This window comes from Aphelocoma coerulescens (genome assembly GCF_041296385.1).
Source record: "Aphelocoma coerulescens isolate FSJ_1873_10779 chromosome Z unlocalized genomic scaffold, UR_Acoe_1.0 ChrZ, whole genome shotgun sequence".
Lineage (NCBI taxonomy): Eukaryota > Metazoa > Chordata > Aves > Passeriformes > Corvidae > Aphelocoma > Aphelocoma coerulescens.
The window spans coordinates 8,817,208-8,837,740 of NW_027184085.1; the positions used below are offsets into that span (position 1 = coordinate 8,817,208).

At 52.6% G+C, this 20,533-nt stretch overlaps 1 protein-coding gene across 3 annotated transcripts; it reads right to left on the minus strand.

Moving 5' to 3' along the window:
- Positions 1-1,801: 1,801 nt before the first annotated feature.
- On the minus strand, positions 1,802-14,168 carry LOC138103515 (myogenesis-regulating glycosidase-like). Of its 3 annotated transcripts, none has more exons than XM_069001847.1 (2): positions 14,098-14,168; positions 1,802-7,221 (listed from the first exon to the last, which is right to left on the minus strand). In XM_069001847.1, the coding sequence occupies exon 2, from the start codon at positions 7,094-7,096 to the stop codon at positions 5,060-5,062; it is 2,037 nt and encodes a 678-aa protein (XP_068857948.1). In that variant the 5' UTR covers positions 7,097-7,221; positions 14,098-14,168; the 3' UTR covers positions 1,802-5,059. The 3 variants fall into 3 exon arrangements, with proteins under 3 accessions (XP_068857948.1, XP_068857949.1, XP_068857947.1); XM_069001848.1 differs by lacking the exon at positions 14,098-14,168 and adding an exon at positions 13,939-14,077; XM_069001846.1 differs by lacking the exon at positions 14,098-14,168 and adding an exon at positions 11,462-11,606.
- Between the last annotated feature and the right edge of the window lie 6,365 nt (positions 14,169-20,533).

Genomic DNA, 20,533 nt, shown 5'->3' on the forward strand with positions numbered 1-20,533 from the left:
TCTTGTTTGCCTTGCTAAGCTTCAGTCCTGGTTGATTTTTTGCACTCCCAGTGCTGCACACGAGCTGCTTCCTGGAGGTGCTGGTGACATGGGACTCTCCCCCAGAATTTGGCTTACCACAGCATGCCTGTTTTTTGGCATGGGGAGTTTACTGCGCTTAATCTTTGATGACTGCTGAGCTAGAAAACACCCAGCCCTACAGGGAAAATAAAAAACCCAAACAAATAAAAATCTGTTTTTCTTTACTTGGCCTCTGGGATTTTGTGTCAGCACAAACCATCTTTATGGCTCTCCCAGCACAAGGGATCTGCAGGCTGGCAGCTCCCGCCCAGATTGAGGAGGTTGTTTTTTTCCTAAGGCTACCATCCAGCCGTGTGCCCAAAGGGACTCTGCTGCTGTCAGTCTGTCCTTTCATCGGAGTCCCCCCCAGCCTTGGGCTCTGCCTGCCTGTTGGCTTCTTCCTTACTTTTAATCAAAGCTGTGATTTCAGGCAGGCATGGACACACTCACAGCGTGGGTCTCCTGGGCCAGCAGCCACTGCTCTGCTGTCACCCATAGGCACCTCCTTGAAATCCAATTTGCAACAAATTGGGCTTTTGCTGCAGCCCCTCTGGGGTTTGGATTTTGCCACTAACACTTCTCCCTGTGCAATACACAGCTGTGGATGTGTTTTTGAGCACTGCCATGTAGCTGGGACCCAGCACAGAGCTGACCCCATTCACTGTCCCCATGTCACGGTGAGCCTCAGACACCATCTCCACACACTGCAACAGGCTTTGGGAGGATGTAAACCAACTCAAACCCAAAACACTGATTTTCAGGAGGACCTCTGCATCACTGAGGACCTCCTGCAAGGCTGTGAGTGCTCTTAAGTTGCCAACCTGCCCACAGGTCTTCAGCAGTGCCAAGCTTCATCCCCCATATGATCATCAGCCAAGTGTATGGATGCCACTTGCACCCAAGGAAGAAGTCAAAGAAAAAGCACTGGGAAAATGTCTTTTATTGCAAAAGGAGTGAAATGAAGTCCCTCTCAACCCTCAAGCCACACTGCATGTGTTGGCCACTATTATTGATGCCAATGGCACAAGGTAGCTATGGTTTGTGCAGTAACAATGAGAAGGGAAGGAAAAACATTATTTGGGGCAAAGGGGGTGATGTGGGGCAAGGCAGGCTCCTAAATGAGTCTCACATGCTCCATTTCTGGCACTCCCATAGCTACAAACATCTACTCCACCCGTGTCCTTGCTGTCAGTACCATCTGGAAAGGGGGACCGTGGGGACAGTCAGAAGGACTTTCTGGAGTACCCAAGAGAAGCTGAGAACAGGCTCCTCTTGCTTATCCCCTACAGTCTTGAAGTATGTGTCCTCTGAGAGCAGCATGGACTAGCAAATCCCCCCAGAATCAGTGTTGATGAGCCTTTTTTGGGGCGAATGTCAGTAGAAATAGGGGCATGACCCTATTGGTGTGTATGGTCCCCACCCCCGGCAGCTGACTAAATATGGAGCTCACCTGGACATGGCCTTTTCCAGGCCAGCCCTAAGGCACAGCTAGTCTCTTTGCTGTCAGGACCCAAGGGAGTACAATCCTCAGTCCAATGGGATTGTCTGCCACCACTGCAAACACAAGAGTGGGGTTACTGCCAGCTTCTCCTTTTAAAATATACATCAAAGCTGCAGGCTGCAAGCTTTAAATAAAACAACAATCTCAACCCTGATTTCAGTGAAGACTAGGGTAAGAAAAGCCCCAAATCTCCCTGAACCACCAGCCCCACCAACTAGGTACAGATGGACATAGTTAAACTTCTTTTTGTTTTCCAAAATTTTATCTCAATCAAGGCGATTCATGTTACAGTTCATACCAATTAGAAATTAGAAAAGTGGTTAAAAACAGACCCACCAGCATTACAGTCGGACATAGGACAGCATGTACAAACACAAGCATCCGGAAAACCTGATACACAACAGTGCAAGCTTCAAAATTCAATCACATAAGCATCATGTGTGAAAAGGCTGAATCTACATCTCAAACCTGGTTTTGGGCTTTTTCTTGGCTAAGAGAAGCTAAACCCAGCTTTGGCCAGTGACCCATGGTGTAAATCAGAGAAATATCCCTAGCAGCAGTTCCCAAGGTATCTGTGCAGAATTTCTGGTCTGCAAGGTCTGAGAGATCCTCAAGTCCTGCAGTACTACAGCATAGTGTTAGAAATAGTGGTTTTGGTAAAAAGTTGGATGGAAAGGGCACCTAGAAGCCTGTGAGACAGCTTAAGGCAGCACTGCTGAGCCTATCCCCAACATCAGCTCTTAGTCCTCTCAGCAGCTTTACCTTTCTCCTTGCTGGACCACTGAACAGCTATGGACACTTATGCCCTAATTACAGCATTTAGAAAAATAAGAGTACTCTATAATCTTACCCATTCATTGGTATAGTTAAATAAAAGAAAATTATAACTTTGTTAATAAAATCCTTTCTTTTGAGGGAAGGGGAAAGAAGACAGTGTGTCTAATGGAGAATTTCCTCCATGACCTTCCTGACAGTGCCTGAAACCACTGCAAGGAGATTGAAGGCACTCATCTGGCTGCTCCCATCATTTTAATAGTAGAAGGATACTAACAGGGATGCTGTGTTTCTCTTCACGCAGCCTCATTCCTCATTAGTGATGCATACACTGAGTGGCACGGAACCAGGCGAAGAGAAGGCAACATCTCATGGTCATGCTGGGATCCTTCCCGTGAAGTCCTGTGCCAAGGATCCCAATTCTGCATTGGCAGCTGAGCTGTGCAGCAACGTCTCCTCCACCTAGTGCTCCCAAGCCAAAGGATGACAAGTATTTCATGAGCAAAGGTTGAAAGGGAAGAGCTGGAGCCTCTCAAAGCATGGCCTTCCTGCACTTCTGGGGCTGCAAAAGCCCCCTCCACACCCGGCCCTTCTTGAAGGCTTTGGCCAGCCTCATCTCCTCACCTTCACTGCCACCCTGCAAGCAAGGACCAAGTCCTGGCAGTGCCCTGATGAGTGACACTGAGGTTCCAGGATGAACTCCTTGCCAGAGGGTGTCTGTAACTTGTAACATAACTGTTATTTGCACTGGTGGCCGGGAAGAAACTCAAGTCCTTCAGAATTAAACGCCTGAGAAACAAACAGGCTTCAGGAAATGCTTGTGCTCTAGCTGGACTTATAAGGCTCCCCTACATCTCATTTGGAGATGAAATTATACAGGGCAGATACAGGTCTTAAAGTCATGCTCCAAAGAATCAATGAAACCAGACTTCCTCACTTCCTTCCTAACTACAAAGCTCTTCAGATTTTGCCCCTAACAACTGAATTTCTCCTCCTGCACCCCATCACAACCCTTAGATGCTTAGTGCATCTCCTTTTCTGCCTCCTGAAAAGCCCTGTGGTAGGAGATGGGCTTTAAGAAAGATCCTCACTGTACCCAACCCTACCCAAAACATGCACTATCACCCTGGGTGGCTGACTTGTGCCAGACCCATGCCCAGCCCACACATAATCCCAGGAGAAGCCCCAGAGATGCTGAGCTGTCCTTGGCTGGCTGTAGCCTGGGCAGGGTGCCCCAACCCTTCCCGGCCATTGCAGTTCAATTCTGCAGAAGCTCATTAAAAATTCAGGGGCTGACACATGTTCCCAACCGGAGCACAGCCAGGAATTCTTGCCTTAGGGAAGAAGTCTGCCAGACTTCAATCCTGTTTGCCCTGCCTTGGGTCTCTGTAAATTCATTTTCCCATACAAAACCAAATAGGAAATCTGCCAAAGAGGCAGCTGCTGGGGACTTGGGTGCAGGATCCCATCACCCCATGTGCCCTGTAGAAGCCTCTGACAGCAATCGCACCTCCAGCAACACCAACGCTGCCTGAGGAAGGTCCCTGGGACTCTCCCAGGGAGAGAGGAGGGCTGACTCAGGAAAACCCTCAACAAAATCATCATCTCTTAATGGCGACCTGAGATGGGTATTAGCTTAACTTCATGTTAGATGAGAACATTTCCGTGGGTGCAGTGAGAACACCCGCTGGCACAGACCCATCAGTTCGTAGAGCCGGTGTTTTCCACCCACAGGCAAGCCGGCTATCAGCAAACATCACTGTCAATCCAAGACATGTGCGGCTCATGGGAACCAGCTGTTCCCAGGGAAGCGCCGCACCGAGTGTCTGAGGACAGCTTTGCTCCAGGCAGACTTTCTGCCAGCAACAAACCTCATCTGTCCTTAAAACCCAAAAAGGATGTCATCAGCAGGATAATCATGCAACTAAGTGGGGTCATAAATGCTTAAAAAATGGGATGTGCTGGCACAGGCAGTGTTGCTCTAGGAAAGGCAATGTTGATGCCCTGGGCAAAACACAGAGAGGCAAGAGCCTTGCAGAGGGAGTCAAATGAGTGAGCAGGTGGGATGCAGCTGTCCCAGCAGGAAATAAGCAACCCATTCAGTTAAAACACATGGATATCACTTGAGTGACCTGACCTGCCTAGTACCCAGGAAAGCAGGAGCATGGGGCAACTGTTAGTTCAGTGCTGTGCCAGGCAAAAGGGGGAAAAAAAAGTGTGTATATATATATATATATATGTAATGCTGTTTTGCTTTATGGTCTTAAAAATATCCTTTTGAATATATTTGCCATATTATAAAACTTACGGCAGGCTGTGCTGTGGCAACCCTCCCACAGCACACGCCTCCATACCCAGTGCCAGGTGCTCCCACGAGACTAGAAACGCTCCCCACTGGCCCTAACCAACTTCCAACTCTTGAAATCCTTGAGAACTGAAAAGATATTGGGTTTACTACATGTCTGCAGACAGACCAACAACTCCTTTCTGACCTAAACAGATAAATTGTTGCCTACTGTAATCCAATCAGAGCCTACCACCAGACCCAAATTAAAAAAATCAAGACCAATCCCCAAATAAAAAAAAAATTATCCCCAAGAACAGTGAAGTCTATTTAGTTCCCTTCCTCCACCCCAGTCTCAAATGAAATGTGCAATTAGAGTTATTATTTGTTAGAAAGTCCTAGGTAAGGCATGGTTATTCCAAAGCTGATGAAGAAGCCTGTTAGGAAACCCAGAGGAAATAGGCAACTTCGTCCAGGTCAACGGGATAGTCGGTGAGTAGCACCGGGGTCTTCTCAAACAGCTCCCCCTTGTAGCTGCGCCACTTGCCCGCTGGCAGGTAGACATCCCGCTCCTGCTTGCCCATCTCCAGCACCGGGGCCACCATGAGGGTGTCCCCAATGAGGAACTGGGAGTCAATCCGGTGAGTGGCCTCGTCACGGGGGGAGATCCACCAGATGGGACGGATGATGGGGTCGCCCGTGTCGGTGACCTCCCCCGCCAGCTCCAGCAGCAACGGGGCCACCAGCGACTCATGGAGCTCCGTGAACTTCTGCGCAATCTCCACCACCTCCTTGTCGTAGAGCCAGGGTGGGATGGAGAACTGCATGGAGGGCATGAAGGCAGACAGCTCCAGCCAGCGCACGTACAGCTCCCGGTCAGGGATCTCCACTGCCCCATTGGTCTTATTGGGGAAAAAATTTCCCCCTATCATGTCCGCAGATATGAAGGGGTACCCCAGCATGCTGATGGTGAGCACAGTGGGGATGAGGGACTTGAGGCCCAACTCGTAGCCCCAGACAGAGTCACGGTCGATGATGCGGAAGAAGCAGGAGATGTTCTGTGACTGGTAGCCCACCCGCACCTCAGCCAGCTCGTAGAAGGGGATGGCCATCTCTGTGTAGCGCCGGGACCAGATGCTGGGGTCCGATAGTGGGCGGAAGGTGCTGAACTGCTTGGGCAGGTAGCTGGTCTCACCCGCGTCAAACTTGAAGGAGGAGATGCCGTACTTGTGCCGGAGTTGGCGCAGGTGGCTCTGGAACCAGTCCCGGGCTGCTGGGTTGGTGAAGTCCAGGATGGCCCCAATGCCGTTCCACCACTCCACCATGGCTGGCAGCCGCCCTGACGGCTCCTTGATGAACAGCTGACGCTCAATCCCCACACCAAAATTGGAGGAATTGTAGTTTATGAAAGGATGAGTCCACAGAGTGACCTTAAACCCATCTTCCCTCAGCTTTGCAAACATCTCTGTTACGTTGGGGAACTTGACAGGGTCAAAGTCAAAGTCCCCATAGGCTTGGGTGTACATGTCATCGATCTCAATGTGGCTGCAGTTAAAATGGTACTTCTTGATCTTTTCAGCAAATCGCAAGAGTTTATCCTGGTCAATATCATTCTTGTAGAGGGCCCAGGTGGACCATATGGGGTATCGGAAGGCGTTCTCAGCAGGGATCTTGGAGGGCTTGTTGAAGTACCTGCGCACCATGTACTTGTGGATGGAGGTGACGTCAGAGCCCACGCAGACGCGGTAGCTGAGCTCAGGGAAGGGCTGCTGGCCTGGCGGGGGCTTGTAGGGCGAGTCCTTGTAGCGGGCCTGGAAGAAGAGAGTGCGCTCGGTGGCGTTGAAGCCCAAGTGGAAGGGCACAGAGTCGTTGATCTTGATGGCTGCCGCCTTGGAGGAGAGCCAGTAGCGCTCCAGGATGCCGCCAAAGCTGTCGCGGAAGGAGTAGACATCGCTGGTCACGTAGGGCACGGGCTCCTGGTAGCCGGCCAGGCGGATGGGCCAGTGCTGGGTGCTCATCTCCGAGCCCCCGTACCAGTGGGCGTCCTCCCAGAACATGGTGTGCTCCACGGCCGGGCCGGCCTCCAGCTCCTCCCAGCGCACGCGGTAGCACATCACCGTGTCCTTGGGCTTCACCGTCTGGATGAAGAAGTTGAGCGGCCCCCGGCTCGAGCGCGAGCAGCTCAGGATCTCGCCCTCCTTGGAGCACGACTCCAGGTCCAGGCTGCCCGAGCGGAAGGCCAGCCGGAACACCACCTCCCCGTGCTGGTTGCGGATGATGAAGCCGTCCGCCCGCAGGTCCATCAGCTCCGTCTTGAGCCGCTCCGCCTTCCGCAGGGACACCGTGTAGTAGCACCAGGCCACCACCGCAGCAATGAACAGGATGAGGCCCAGCAAGATGGCGCCCAACATGGGCCTCAGCTCCTTGGAGGGCTTCTGCTTCACTGGTGTGAAACTCTCTGGCAGGAAAGTGTACATGGTGCTGGGTTTTCTCTAGAGCTTTCTGCAGAGGAGTAGGAAAGAAGCACGCCTGGGGTTCTCAGGAGAAGACAACGGATTGTTAGGAGAGCTCCCACCTCCACCAAATCCCAGAACATCCGTCTCTGAAAAAGGAGAGGATATAAATAGTCTGAGAAAACCTCTGCATCAAGGGACAGCGTGTCATCCATTTGCTCCCCCCGGCTCCCTCTGCCTGTCTGTGACATGCCAGGTGTTGTGTTCCAAGTACCAGACACCATCTCCAATTACTCCAGGCAAGACAACACATGCAGAGAACAGCCTGAGCCCTACACAGGGAACAGCCACGGGGCAACAAGGACCAAATAATTGCCATAATTAGTGGTTTTTTGTTTTGGGGAGACTTTAAGTGAGGCAGGAATGGAGACTGGGTGGCAGTAGAAGGAGGCTGAACAGGAACCAGATCAGCTCACTGACAGTGTCTTTAAGAGACAGAGATAACTAAGAGCTATAAAAGACACCACGTAATGAATTCCACACAGCCACTCCTAATTTTAATCATATTGCCTCCCTGGCAGATTTAATTCATCTGCAGCAACATCTCCTCCTTGTCCCAAGCATGTTCCAGCTGCTCCACCTGGGTGATGCTTTGCAGTCAAAGTGGGTAAATCCCTGCTTCTCCACAGCTCACGGTGAGCCAAATGGGGCTGGGGTACCAGTGGCTCATGTCTGGTTTTGGGGGGCGTGTAGGGGGTGCAGTGAGTGGCACAGAATGGCTGGCTCCTGCCATGTGCTCAGACCTTTACAGCATTTCTGGGTAGAAAAGAACTTCCAGCTTTTCTGAAAGAAAAGCTAACCTTGTAGTGAGCAGTGCAGGACCTCCAAAGGGCCCTTCCTCCATCCAGCAAGGCTCCAGGCTGTGTTTCAGCTCCAGCCCACTCCCCCCTGAGTGGCCCCGGGGAAGCGGGCTGTGCCAAGAGCCTAATGGCTTTTCCTTGGCCACAGCCTGGCTGGGCTCCGCCAAGCATAACGCCTGGGATCCAGGGGAGAAAAGTAAAGTAAGGACATGGGAGAGTGAGAAACAAACGCAGCTGCCGGAGGAATAGGGGAGGGAGAGGAGCTGCAAAGCTGCAGACCAGCTGCCTGATCTCTGCCTGGTGCCAGCAAACACAGCCGGCTCCTCCCCAAGCTCTGGGGCTGTAAACCTGCTGGCTGTGGGCAAACCAGAGGGAAAAAACCCTCTTTTTCCGCACAAATGAAACCAGTTGCAGAGATTCCCTCTGAAGAGATTGGTTTTTTTCTTAAGAAAAAGGAAGAAAAAGATCCAAAATGAGTTACAGAACCCCCTCCCTGCCATAGACACGTATTTCTCTGTGCCTCAAACAGATCCAAGAAAGGAAAAGTAAAGCAGAAGGGGGTCCTGAACACCACCTAAGCCTTGTTGCTCCACTGTAGGGATGGCCATGTGCAAACCCACTGCAGCATCTGCGCACAGGCTCAACAAAATATTCTGTGTTTATATTCTTCATCTTGAAGCAGGTATTGGAGCAGACCTTGCAGCAGGCGGGTCATTCTAACCTTCCCCTGGGAGTCAGTAACTTTCTAGACAGCCAGTTGCTTTAAATGGGATTACAGAGGCATTAGGCAGCGATTAGCCTGAACAGGCGATAGGTTTAGTTAAACAACTTGTCCCATGGCCAACTCCTGCAGAGCCCTCACTTGGCAGCGAGGAGCTCGGGAACGGGTTGGAGACAGCTCCAACCACTCCAACTGTGTCACCCAGTGCTGGATCCTACCCCCCAGGTGGGCAACAGGGCTCTCACCACCCAGCGCTTGTGATGCAAGGCCAGCTGAGCCAAGGCAAATTGGGCAATAAAGACAGGGAGGAGGTGGTGGTGGGATGAGGCTGTGTTTGGGATACACCTTTCATCCCTCTCTCAACTCTTCCTTGGCTTTAGGGTGAACCAGAAGCAGCACAGGGCCATCCCAGGGATGGTGGGAAGGAAGGTTTGCAGAAGGACTTTGGCCAAAACCAGCACAGCTGAGTGAAGCTGCAAGTGGCAGGATGCTTCTGGAAATACAGATGGGTACACTGAGCCTAAACAAATCCTCACCCTCTCAACACTGGGAGGTTTTGGGATGCCAGAGAGAGAGGGACATGCAAATACCTGTCACTCCAGAGCCATGCCTCTGTCTCACTTGTGCTTTATCTGGGTAGTGCAAAGGTCAAGGGGGAAAAAAATAAAATGCACCCTTCACCAAGCAGGACTTGCAAATAATTTGGGAAAAGTTTTCACATTTTATTTACAAAAAAAGGGGAAAAATGGTGTTTTCTTTGCCAATTCTCATTTAGGGTTTTAAGCCCAAGAAATATCTGATACTGCTACTGAGGCTCCATCTAAAATTGACAGCAGCTCCCACAGCTTCAGGGAATTTCTGGATTTTTATCTCCCTTTCATGAAGCTGGCTTATTATTTATGAACTACTTCGAAGCTGCTCTATTTTTAGGCTGTTTCCTTCTTTTCCCCCCCATGGACTGGAGCTCATGGCACACATGAGGGAGCCATCACTGCCACTGTCAGTAGAGAAATAATGTGGTTTTTAAGAAAGGTTTTGCAGCCTCTTGAGTCCTTTGGACACCAATCTGCCTCAGAGGGATGTGCAAGCTGGGTGATTGAGCTGGTGGATCTAATCCTGCTCTGACTGCTGTGGCTGGGTCAGAATCAAACCCTGTGGCTGCTGATGAACATTGCCTACTCAGACATCACTTTGACAAAGATGCTGAGAAGGGTGTTTGCAGACATCACCCAGCACAGTGATGGGCCAAGGAGGTCTCCAAAAACAATCTTGGTCTGTGCCCTCTATTTTTTTGCCTTGTTAACAGAATGTACATTCTCCAGTGGGAGATCTGGCACCGTCCCAGGTGAGAGCTAAGTCTCCCAGGCTCCCCAGAGATGCCTTCTGCCTCTCACTCGCAAGCTACAGCCCGCAGAGGTGCCTGCTCATGCACTGCCTGTTTCAACAATTTTTTTTTTGTGTAATGCTAGCTTGTTATTTTGCTCCAAGATGACATTGTGGCGACCTTTAACTCCTCAGGAAAAAAAAAAAAAAGAAAACTAGAAGGGAGAGTGTCAAAGTCAAACAGCATGTTTGCAGCTTGCTGCGCCGGAGCTTCCCAGCTGACCCAAAACAAAGCTTTTTCTCTGTGTTCTGTGGAAGCAGCAAGTCGCCTTGCCTCAACTCAAGATGAAAGCAAAACATCTGAGCAGGACACACTTTATAGGGTAAAAATAAAAATCCATTTTTTGACCGCTTCTATTTTTACCAACACCACTGCTAACCACGGGCTGCGAGACCCACAGCACCACTAACCCCAGCCACTCTGCAATTAGGACATTCATTTAAAGAGGGTCAATAACATACAACTGGTCTCTATTGGCCTGGCAGGGTCAGGTCTGAACTGCGCTAGGGGCCAAGCTCCTGCCGGAGACACACACCCACTTCCCCCACCGGGATGCCAGGAAACCCTCCCTCTTCCACTGCAAGGTGCTGCCGCCTCCTCCCCAAACATCTTGGCAGGAGTTGAGCTCAGGAAATAGTACAGAAACACTGCAGATTTTACCAGGAGGCATCTCCAACCCCACACAAGAGCAGGGAATTAGGACAGCAAATTAAGGGGAAAATTTCTTCTCTGCAAAAAAGCTGGGAGGCAATAAAACCTCCATGTGTCCAGCCTGAAAACCCCTGTAGGGAACCTGCCCTGACAAAGGGACTTTGCACACCTGAGACAGGGGACAAACAAACCCTTCCTGGGGGTTTAATTTCCCTTGGAGGGGTCTGCAGCAGAGCACTGGAGTTCCGTGGAGGGCTTTTTGGAGTCAAATAAGGTGAAATCACTGCTCCTCCCGCTTGACGCTGATGGGAGCAGGTGAGATGGGTGGAGGCACCTGGTGACAACGCAGGCACAGAGCGCAGGGCTGCTCCCCACACACCCTGATTCCACATGGATCAGAAGCACTCATTCCCTCCCTAATCCTGGGGATTTCCCCAAATACTACAATGGATCACCCTGAGGCTCTGGGTTTATCTCTGCAACACTCAAGCCACCTCCGGGGGCATGTGTGAGGCACAGACACCCGGCCCCTGAGCCCTGGGGGATCCTCCACCTTCACCGTCCTTGCCGTGGTCAGAACAGGGATCGACCCACTGACTGGCCTGCGGGGTTTCTGGAGATGCTGCGGTGGGGGGGCTCTCTGCCCCTCCTGCAAAGTGACAGACCCTTCTTGTCAGGGCTGCTGCAAATTCTCCACCGCACTCGGCTGCTGGACACAGAGGCCCATGCAGGAGGCAGCTCATCCCTGCGGGGCACGGTGCCCCAGTACTTACCTGGCCATGGCTTCCTGGGGATCCCTGCCTGCCGCCTGGCTCCACCACAGACGTCTTTTTAAGCACATAAAAAAGGAGCACCGCTCCATCTCCACGTCCCCGGCAGCTCCATCCTCTCCATCACGTGGGGCGTTCCGGGGCTCCGAGCTGGCCGCTCCGTGAGCAGCGGGTGTCCGCGGGCAGGAGGAGGGGACCAGCACGTCACCGCTGTCTTCTCAGGCACCGTGACGGATGTGTGAGCAGCCAACCCTCCGGCCGGGGTGTGCCAAGGCGAGCGGAGCCCAGCCAGGAGGGGCGGCCGCACACGGGAGCGCGCTTCCACCCTCCTCCGCTCCGGGACACCCGGGATCCGGGCTGGCATCTCACCTCCCTGCCAGGTGGGCGGGAAGGGCCGGCGAAGGCGCATCCCCTCCCTGCACTCACAGGAGCGCCAGAATCAGAAAGCACAAGGGAAAAAAGACTAAAATCCAACCCAAGGTTTGGGGTGATTTTTCTTTTCTTTCCCAAATCTTGTGATTTTAAGCAGAGTCATGACCCAGAAGAGTAATGAGGCTGCCTCGTGTGAAAAGAAACAAGCTGCCCCACTGGTGCTGGTAGGTTTGTAAGATAGGATTAAACAGCACTGGGCACCTGGAGGATAAACCCCAAATCCAAGGTGGCTGTGTGAATACAGAGCTCATCTGCAAAGCGCAGACAGGCTGCCAGCACCTCGCTCTGTCTGCGAGAGGAGGCAGGAGATTTGAAGCTGTGGCATTAGCTCTGCCCAGCCTTAAATGCTTTCACCTTTATTATAGGAGTCATGACTTTGCAGTCCAGTTTTGTCTTTTAAAGTTTCCAGTGTCAAGTGATGCTCCAAACCCATTTAGACACTTCATCCAGTGTTTGACCATGAATACAAAGCAGCCACAGGGAACCAATTCTGGCAGCAGATGACTTAATATTTAACATCCCTGACAATTCCCCTTTTACACTATCATCTTTCTTTGTTCTTCACCCCGTGCTAATTACCAAGATGAAGTTTAATAAACTGGGTTTTCACTGTAACCCTGCACACAGCTCGTGGTGCTTTCATCTCACGACTAAACCATGACCAGAGGATTTTTCTTTCCCCTGCCTCAAGGCACATCAGGGAGCCTGAATTTATCTGAGCTGCAAAGATCTGTGGAGACTTTAAAACAAAGAGAGTCCTCCTGGTCCACTTGTATCAAAGTACACCAGACATGTGTACACTGGACAAGCTCCAGGGCTCTCCCCTTAAGGACATGCCTCTGTCCTTAGAGGCAGAGAAGTCCTACAGGCTCTGTGGGAGCTGGAGAGAGCCGAGCTCCGAAGCTGTGGTCCACTGGGTAACCCTGAGCCCAGCAGTCAGCTCCTCTGCACCCACAGGGCCGTCAGATCTTGTGCCAAACAGTGGCAAAAGCAGAACACCAAACAGTGGTGCTATTAGCTTATTTCATGTGCCACTTTTGCCATGTAAGATACACGGCCACAAAGATTTTGGTGTCTTTGCCACTGTCTCTTGGTCCCCAGCCCAACTCCAGCTGGTACAAGACGTGTGTCATCTACCACCCCATCACTCCAACAGCCTCTCCCCAAAGTGGGTGTCAATCTCACTCGCTGCTCATCTCTGTCCTCCAAGACAACCCACCCTGTAAGTGGGACCCAGTGCCCCATTTTGTCCACGCAGATTCTTTCTTCGAAGAGCTGACTCAGCGCTTCGGGAGCTCTCAGCATTTCGGATGCTGATGCAGGCTGAAACCTGAGCCCACCCCAACATCCAAGTGCTACAACATGATATGGGGGAGAAATGGAAACCTAAGCACGCCCCTCTGGCACAGCCCTGCCAATTTTCCAGTCATCGAGTCACCATGAAACTCCAGGCACTGGCAGCTCCAGAGAGCTGTGGATGGCTCAAGATGCTGGGCTGTTGACACAAGTCCCAGAATTTGTATCCAACAGTCAGTGATTCTGGATAACCTTGGCCCAAACGCAGTCACCAATCCCTTTAAGTGCTCCTGAGCAGCTTTTCCATGTGCAGATCCAGCCACACAGCCTCACAAACGTCATTCTCCACTGGGCTGTGGGTGTCTGCTGTGCCAGGCACTTGCCTTTGGACATCATGGGTATCCCAAAGTGGTAAGGGGGGAAAAGGGGAAGAAGCATTTGTGCTTTCTAACACAGCTTTGGCCACTCCTTGCCATGGCCAGCGACGTCAGAGCTGTCCCAAAACGCACTCCAAACCCAACCGAGTACACAGCACAATGAGCTGCGTATACCCATCTGCAAAGTTTTCACTACCACGCATCTTATCAAGCGGCAAAAGTTGAAGCTGCTCTTTGCGAGTCGTGCCGGGGACGCGTCTCCCGGCTCCGTTCATCTCCGGGCAGGCAGACTCCCACCTACCGGAGAACTCGCGCGGCCCCTGCCCGGCGGGGTGCGGAGGGCTCGCACCCCAAGGTCCGGGCAAAGCTCCGTACCTTCACCCCGCTCCCCGCGGGCCTTCCCGAGCCCTCGCCGATGCCGCAGCCTGGGGTCTGCGGGAGGGGGAGCCCCTCGCCCGCCTCTTCCCGCACCCCCGAGCCGGGGCTGCGCCCCCGCCCCCGCCCCGAGCGCAGCCCCGGGAGCCGCTCACTCACCGGCACCGCGGGGCCATAGCCGGGTCTGCCGGCCCGGGGGGCTCCGGGCGCGGGGCTCAGCGCGGTTCCGGGGTTGGGCGCTGCCCGCCCCGCCCCGGCTCCCGCCCCGGACCGGCCCCCGGACCGGCGCTCCCCGATGGGAGATGTAGTTCGGCCCGGGCAGGGCAGCTCCGGGGGGCGCCGGGGGCTGGAGCCGCTGGGGATGTCCGGGGGTGCGTGGGGATGGGGTACCCCCGGGGCTGGGCTAGGGGGATCGGGGTTTGGCTCCGGCGGGGCTGTGCCGGGGTGCTTTTGGGTCGGGATGCGGTTTTCATGAGATGCTTTGGAGCTGGGACAAGTTTGTCAAGGGATGCCGTGGGGCAGGGACAGGGTTTCAGTGGATGCCTTTGGGCTGTGCTGGGCTCTTCATGTGATGCTTTGGGACTGGGATGGGCTTTACATGGAATGCTTTGGGGCCGGGCCAGGTTTTTCAATGGGGTGCTTTTGGGCTAGGACATGCTGTTCATGGGATGGTTTTAGTCCGGGATGGGGTTTAATGGGATTTTCCCGGCTCTCAGGAGGACTGCGGTACTGCTTGGTGTGGGCACAGCACGGCACGCTGCTGCCCCACTGGCATGTGGGTCCCCAGATGGCTCTGTGCTGGAGCATCACCCCGCTGTGAGGACCACAGTGCCGTGGATTTATGATCAGCAGCACACATGGAGGGGCCTGGGTGGTATTGCCCCCTGGCACTGTGCTCTCAGATCGTAGTCAGACAAGGGCATTTCATGCCTTCATTAATTATGTGCTGCTTTCAAAGTACCCCTCCTTATGTAGCATGTGTCAGTGCTCAGTACCCCAGATGGATGGCAGCTCTTCCTGGACAACTTGCCAAAAGTAAGCACGTCCTCAGCAGCCCAGCATGAAGCCGACAAACACGGGTGTCAATGACTGCTTCTATTTTTGGCTGTGTTACTATGCTCCCAGAGCTTTCCCTTGCATGCTTTCTTGGTCTCCAGCTTATGCATGGTGGGGGGGCACCAGCCTGCAAGGACTGTTAAAGTGCCCACCAAACCAGCAGTCAATGACGTTTCTCCCCCTTTCCCAGGAACTTCCCCAGACTGTGAGAAAGGGTCTGAGGGGAACAGTTGCCCAAGCCAGCTTTAATGAAAGACCACCTTTGCCCTTCACCAGTGCCATGGGGCAAAGTAAGCCTCTGAGATAAACTAATGTACCCTGGCATTGCCATCTCAGTGAACCATTTCCAGTGGCTCCCTGCCTGTGAACACCATTGTCTCTTGCACTCTCTCTCATTTTCCTAAAATTCTTGTTGCCAGATCCATGCCAGTTGAGGAAAATATTCCTGTTTCTTGGTGGAGAAGTCCTTGAGAAACTTCTTTCTGAAGCTCAGGCATAGGGACATATATGGGGAATCCAGTGCTCCCTGTTTATTCTTGTTGCTGCTTGGTTTTAGTTTCTGATCTCAGGAATTTAAAGCCAATCACATGTTTTCTGCTAAGTCTCACACCTAATTTTGGCCCACGGGGATTTGATGCAGCAGCAGAGCGATGACTGTGCTGGTTGAACAGTGTCTTTTCTGCCCTCTGCCCAGGGCTGAAAAAAGCTGCTTCAGCAACAGAGACATCCTAAAGGTAAACATGTGGGGATTAAAAGGTACTGCCAGACCTGCAGTGGGTGAAGGACAGGGCTGATTACGGCATAACAGTGTGGCCAGGGAACTTGTTCTTGGTAAGTAGAGCACACAATGACAATTGAAAATACAAGAGCAGCACAAGAAACACTGACATGGCCCCAGAATCTGGGAGATGCTAAGCTACATGCAGGTGGGCTCAGGGATGCCAGCAGGATTTCAGGTGTTGTACAGTCCCAAGCATGGCTGGATGAGACCATGCATACAAACACCTGTCCTGGGAGTAAATCTGGCTTTGTTAAGGATCTGTCATAGAGGTTACACACATCAGTTGCAGCTCATAGGCCACTTGTCCCTGCTCATGCAGCCTTGGTCCCTGGGGACTATGGGGCACCAGGAGAGTATTTCCCAAGCAGCACTTACCACCAGGAGGTATTTATGGGCCACTGGAAGTCAGAACCCTCAGGAGGTGCAGACATCCCTGCGACAGGGACAGTCTCAGTCCTGGGAAGGAGATGGGTGGCCGTGGCAAAGCCGCAAGCACATATACTGAGGGAGCATCTCCTTGGCACTGGAAGGAGGACACAAGATAGAAAGAGGGGATGAACAGAGCCACTGCCAGCACCATCAGCCCCCAGACCCCATGGAGATATGCCCTCTGTGACACAGAAGAACAGCTGGTACCTTGGCAGAACCTTTGGACCTGGACAAACAGTTCTTCTCAGGCTGATAGGCAGAGGGGTTGATGGTTGATGGTGTTCCTGTAGTGCTCCTGCACTGCCACCTCAGTCAGCTGCTTGGGCTGACCTTGGCTCAATGGATTTTTTAATGGGGGCATTGTTGATCCCTACAGACAGCAGGGAGTGGGAAGAGACACCCGTGCCATGTGGCAGCATCTGCCTTCACAGCCGCCAGGGCACACAGTGAAGCCCATTACTAGGCAGGATCTAATACTGGAAATGCAGCTGGAGATCTGAGCACCAAGCCTCCCTTGGGGGTTGTAGCGGCACTGTGATCCCCTCCCCAAGATCCCCACTCACCCAAAACCAGAGGACTGAGGATGGCATCACTGGCTCCTCTGCCCCTGCATCCAGGGTGTCCACAGACATTCGAGCACTTTGCCTAGTGGGAGATGGGGAGAGTGCACTGGGACTGCCAGGAATGGGGCAAGCAGAGGTTGGGAAGGGACTTATAGGACTGTACCAATGTCCTACAGCTGGCAAGGCCTGTGAGGGCTGGTTTTCATGGGACAGAGGGGTACTCTGGTCGGTAGCATGCACTACTTCTGTCCTGCACAGTGGTGACGTCCCTCTCCATGCCCTCTGCTCACTCCCTCATTATAATGCACATGATAATGAGGCTGCAGGAGATGAGCTGGTTTGCAGCAAGCTTTGCCTCAGTGCCGGTGACCTTCTTAGCCTGTGAGGGGAAAGCTGTGTCCCACAGACACCCTTTGAGTGGGGCCTCGGCTCAGGGATCCCTCCTCCTGCAGGGCCAGTGCGGGGCGGGATATTTTGGTGCTTAGAACTCTCCCCAGCCCTTCACATGATCTCCCTGGCTTGGAAGGCCCAGCAGCTGGAACTCTTCTGAGCCTGGGGACTGTGTTGCAGCAGCTCTTAGAGCCACCCCATCATCACCATGTCACACAGCAGCCCTGGCATGAGCTCTGTCACTGCCTCAGTTTTCCTTCTCAGCAGATCTTGTGCCTGGTGCATTCTGAGACCATGGACAGGGCCAACATGTCAGGGTCCCTCCCCTCCTGCCATGTAGCCCTGGGAGAGGGGCCCTGGGGGGGAGACACGGGGTTTCCCTGCCCCTGGTCAGCCTCGTTCCCCATGGGTTGTTTTGTGTTCCCCTGCACGGGCAAGGACCCTTGGGTCCCGTGATTGAGGAGTTCCTGAGCAGAGCCCCGGCCATGCGGCTGGAGAAATAAACATCTGTCTGAAACATCTATCAAGAATTGGTCCATATATATTTCTTTTCCATGGGCCTCATTGATTGATACACCTGTTACAGTATCCCCACTGTAACAAATGGTAGAGAATTGCTGGCAAGACACTGATCCCTAAGGACAGAAAATTCGTGAGTAAAAACCACTCTAGATCTCTCTTCTCACCTTGGTTTGGATATTCTCTCTGGACTATGGAAGAATCGTGGGAAATGTGGCTCTCTGAGCCACAGAAAGAAATGTATCTAGAAGTTAAAGGAATCCTTGAACAACAAAACAGGAAAGTATTTCTTTTATATTTCTCGAGACTTACTTTTTGATATTGATCCTCCTGGGACTATTCATGGGTGCTTTTGGTCTGAGCTCTTGTGTGAGATAAAGGATCAAACAGAACAGGCACTAGTGACAGAACCTCTTCATGCATCCCTTGTAATCAGTGAAGCTCTTGAGGAGCATTTGTATGGTCCCATTACCCCTAGAACAGAGGATGGCCCTAATCCCGTGGCCGAGACTACGCGATGGCCATCCCAGGAGCGCGTGACTGCAGCCGTGCCAGCAGAGGTGCCTGCGCTGGATGCGCCCGGCCCCCTCGGGAGCGCGCGCCTTATCACAGACCCCATCCCTGTCTCAGGGTCCCCGGCCACCTGGCCGCGAGTGAGGGAGCGATGCCGCAGGCGCCGCGGGTGTCATGGGTCACGAGCAACCAGGAACTGGGGGTTGGCGTGGAAGCCCGCTCTGTGCATACGGCTCAGAGAGCCCTGTGGAGGGAGAAGCGGCGGTTTCCACAGCGACACGAGAAGCCGCGCAGCACAGCACCAAGCTGGAACGGGGCCGCTCTCAAAGCAGCGTGGAGTTTGCGGAGCGGAACCACTCACAGGCCACGGAGCCAGCGGCGATGGCAGCGCGGGGCCGCGCAGAGCCCAGACACGCGCCAGAGCAGCGCCACTCGGAGAGCGCAGAGCAGCCACAACGCGGGGGCCTGACCGAGACGTCGGAGTCGGCGAGGCGGCGGCCACGCGGGACCGGCACCCACGACGAACACGCAAGCACGTGATGGGAGAAGTTCTAGCAAAGAAAATCACAGGAACTGTGAAATGGTACAATGCAAAAAACAACTATGGATTTATAACACGAGATGATACAGGGGAAGATTTATTCATCCATAGAACTGCCATTAAAAGGAATAAGCCTAAAAATTACCTGCAAAGTGTAGGAGATGGGGAAGTTGTTCAATTTGATATAGTGCAAGGAAAGAAGGGTTTACAAGCAGCGAATGTTACTGGGCCTGGGGGTATTCCAGTCAAAGGCAGCCATTATGCACAAAATTATAAACAATATCCATCCCAGCAATTTCCTTACCCACAGCCTATTTTCCCCTTTTACCCTATACCCAATATGAACCCTTTCCTAAGTTTACCCTATCCCCAGTTTATTCCTAACCCGGTTTTCACCCCATGGCTTCCCTATACAATTCCCTTTCCCTACAACTCCTCTCCGATGCCGAGGAGGGGGATGAAAAGGGGGAGGGAAGAAATTAAACCCTCTCCTGCCTCAGTTTCCCCACAAAGCATGCCTGGAGAGTCCTGTCTCCTTTCTGTCAGCCTTAAGATGTTCCAGGGAATCTGTTTGGACATTTAAAGACTCAGGAGGGTGGCTTGTTCTGTTTTGAAGCTGTTCTTGTTATGTTTATCCAGTTGTTTTCAATGTTAAGTTTTAAATCTCTTTTGTTAAAAATAAACAGGTGAAATGTCGGGGTCCCTCCCCTCCTGCCATGGGGTCCTGGGAGAGGGGCCCTGAGGACACAGACACACGGGGTTTCCCTGCCCCTGGTCAGCCTCGTTCCCCATTGGTTGGTTTGTGTTCCCCTGCGCGGGCAGGGACCCTCGGGTCCCGTGATTGTGAGAGTTCCTCAGCAGATCCTCAGCCATGCGGCTGGAGAAATAAACATCTCTGAAACATCTAACAGGAATTGGTCCATATATATTTCTTTTCCACTGGCCTCATTGTTTGATACGCGTGTTGCAGTTTCCCCACTGTAACACTGACATGTGAGAGTTTCTGCTGGTGATTGTCAGCTCTGAGAGCCCAAAGCCACTGCAGGATGCAGCTCCAGGGGACAAATCAGTGAGCACATACCATGGGCTGTCTAACACTTTCCTGATCAGGGAGCATGACAGCCCCTCACTACAGAGATACAGCAAGGCATCCTCTGAGTCCTTGTGCCACCCTCCTGCATCTGCAACTGGGTAGGTGTAGAAACCCCAAAGTTTCCTCCTCCTGCAGCATTTATCTGTTTCAAACTTGTTCTCTTTCCAGAGCTCCTGTGGAGCCTGCTCTTGGATGGACTGTTTGACAGAGCACCATGAGCAGTCAGAGTTGGTGCAAGTGCTGATGAGGGTTCTGTGTTTTTTAGAGAAGAGGAACATGCAGCCTGCTGGAACAGGTGTGAGTGTGGGCACTTGCATCCCAGGGTGATGCTTATGTGATCAGTGATGCCATAGAATGGCAGCAGTGAAATTTGGTGGCTTGCTGTCAATCCCATAACCATGCTTGACAGAATGCAATTCCTGCCTACATCTCTCCTGGGCTGTACCCTCCTGGCTTTGTCTTGGCTCCCAACTCCCTCCCCTCCTGCGGGCAGCTACCTTAACAATGGTAGGAAATAGTTTCAGCTGGTCCTAGTCAGGATGATTTTATTTTGGTAGGTGCAGGAGCAGTGATTGTGGCTTTTCTAACCCCTTTCTCCTGTATTTCCTTGGAAATCCTACAGCAATCCAGCTGCAGGCACAGAGCCCCACACCAGTGCAGCCAATGCCTGTTGCACAGCACCAGCACAGCTGCTCCAGCCTGATGAGGTA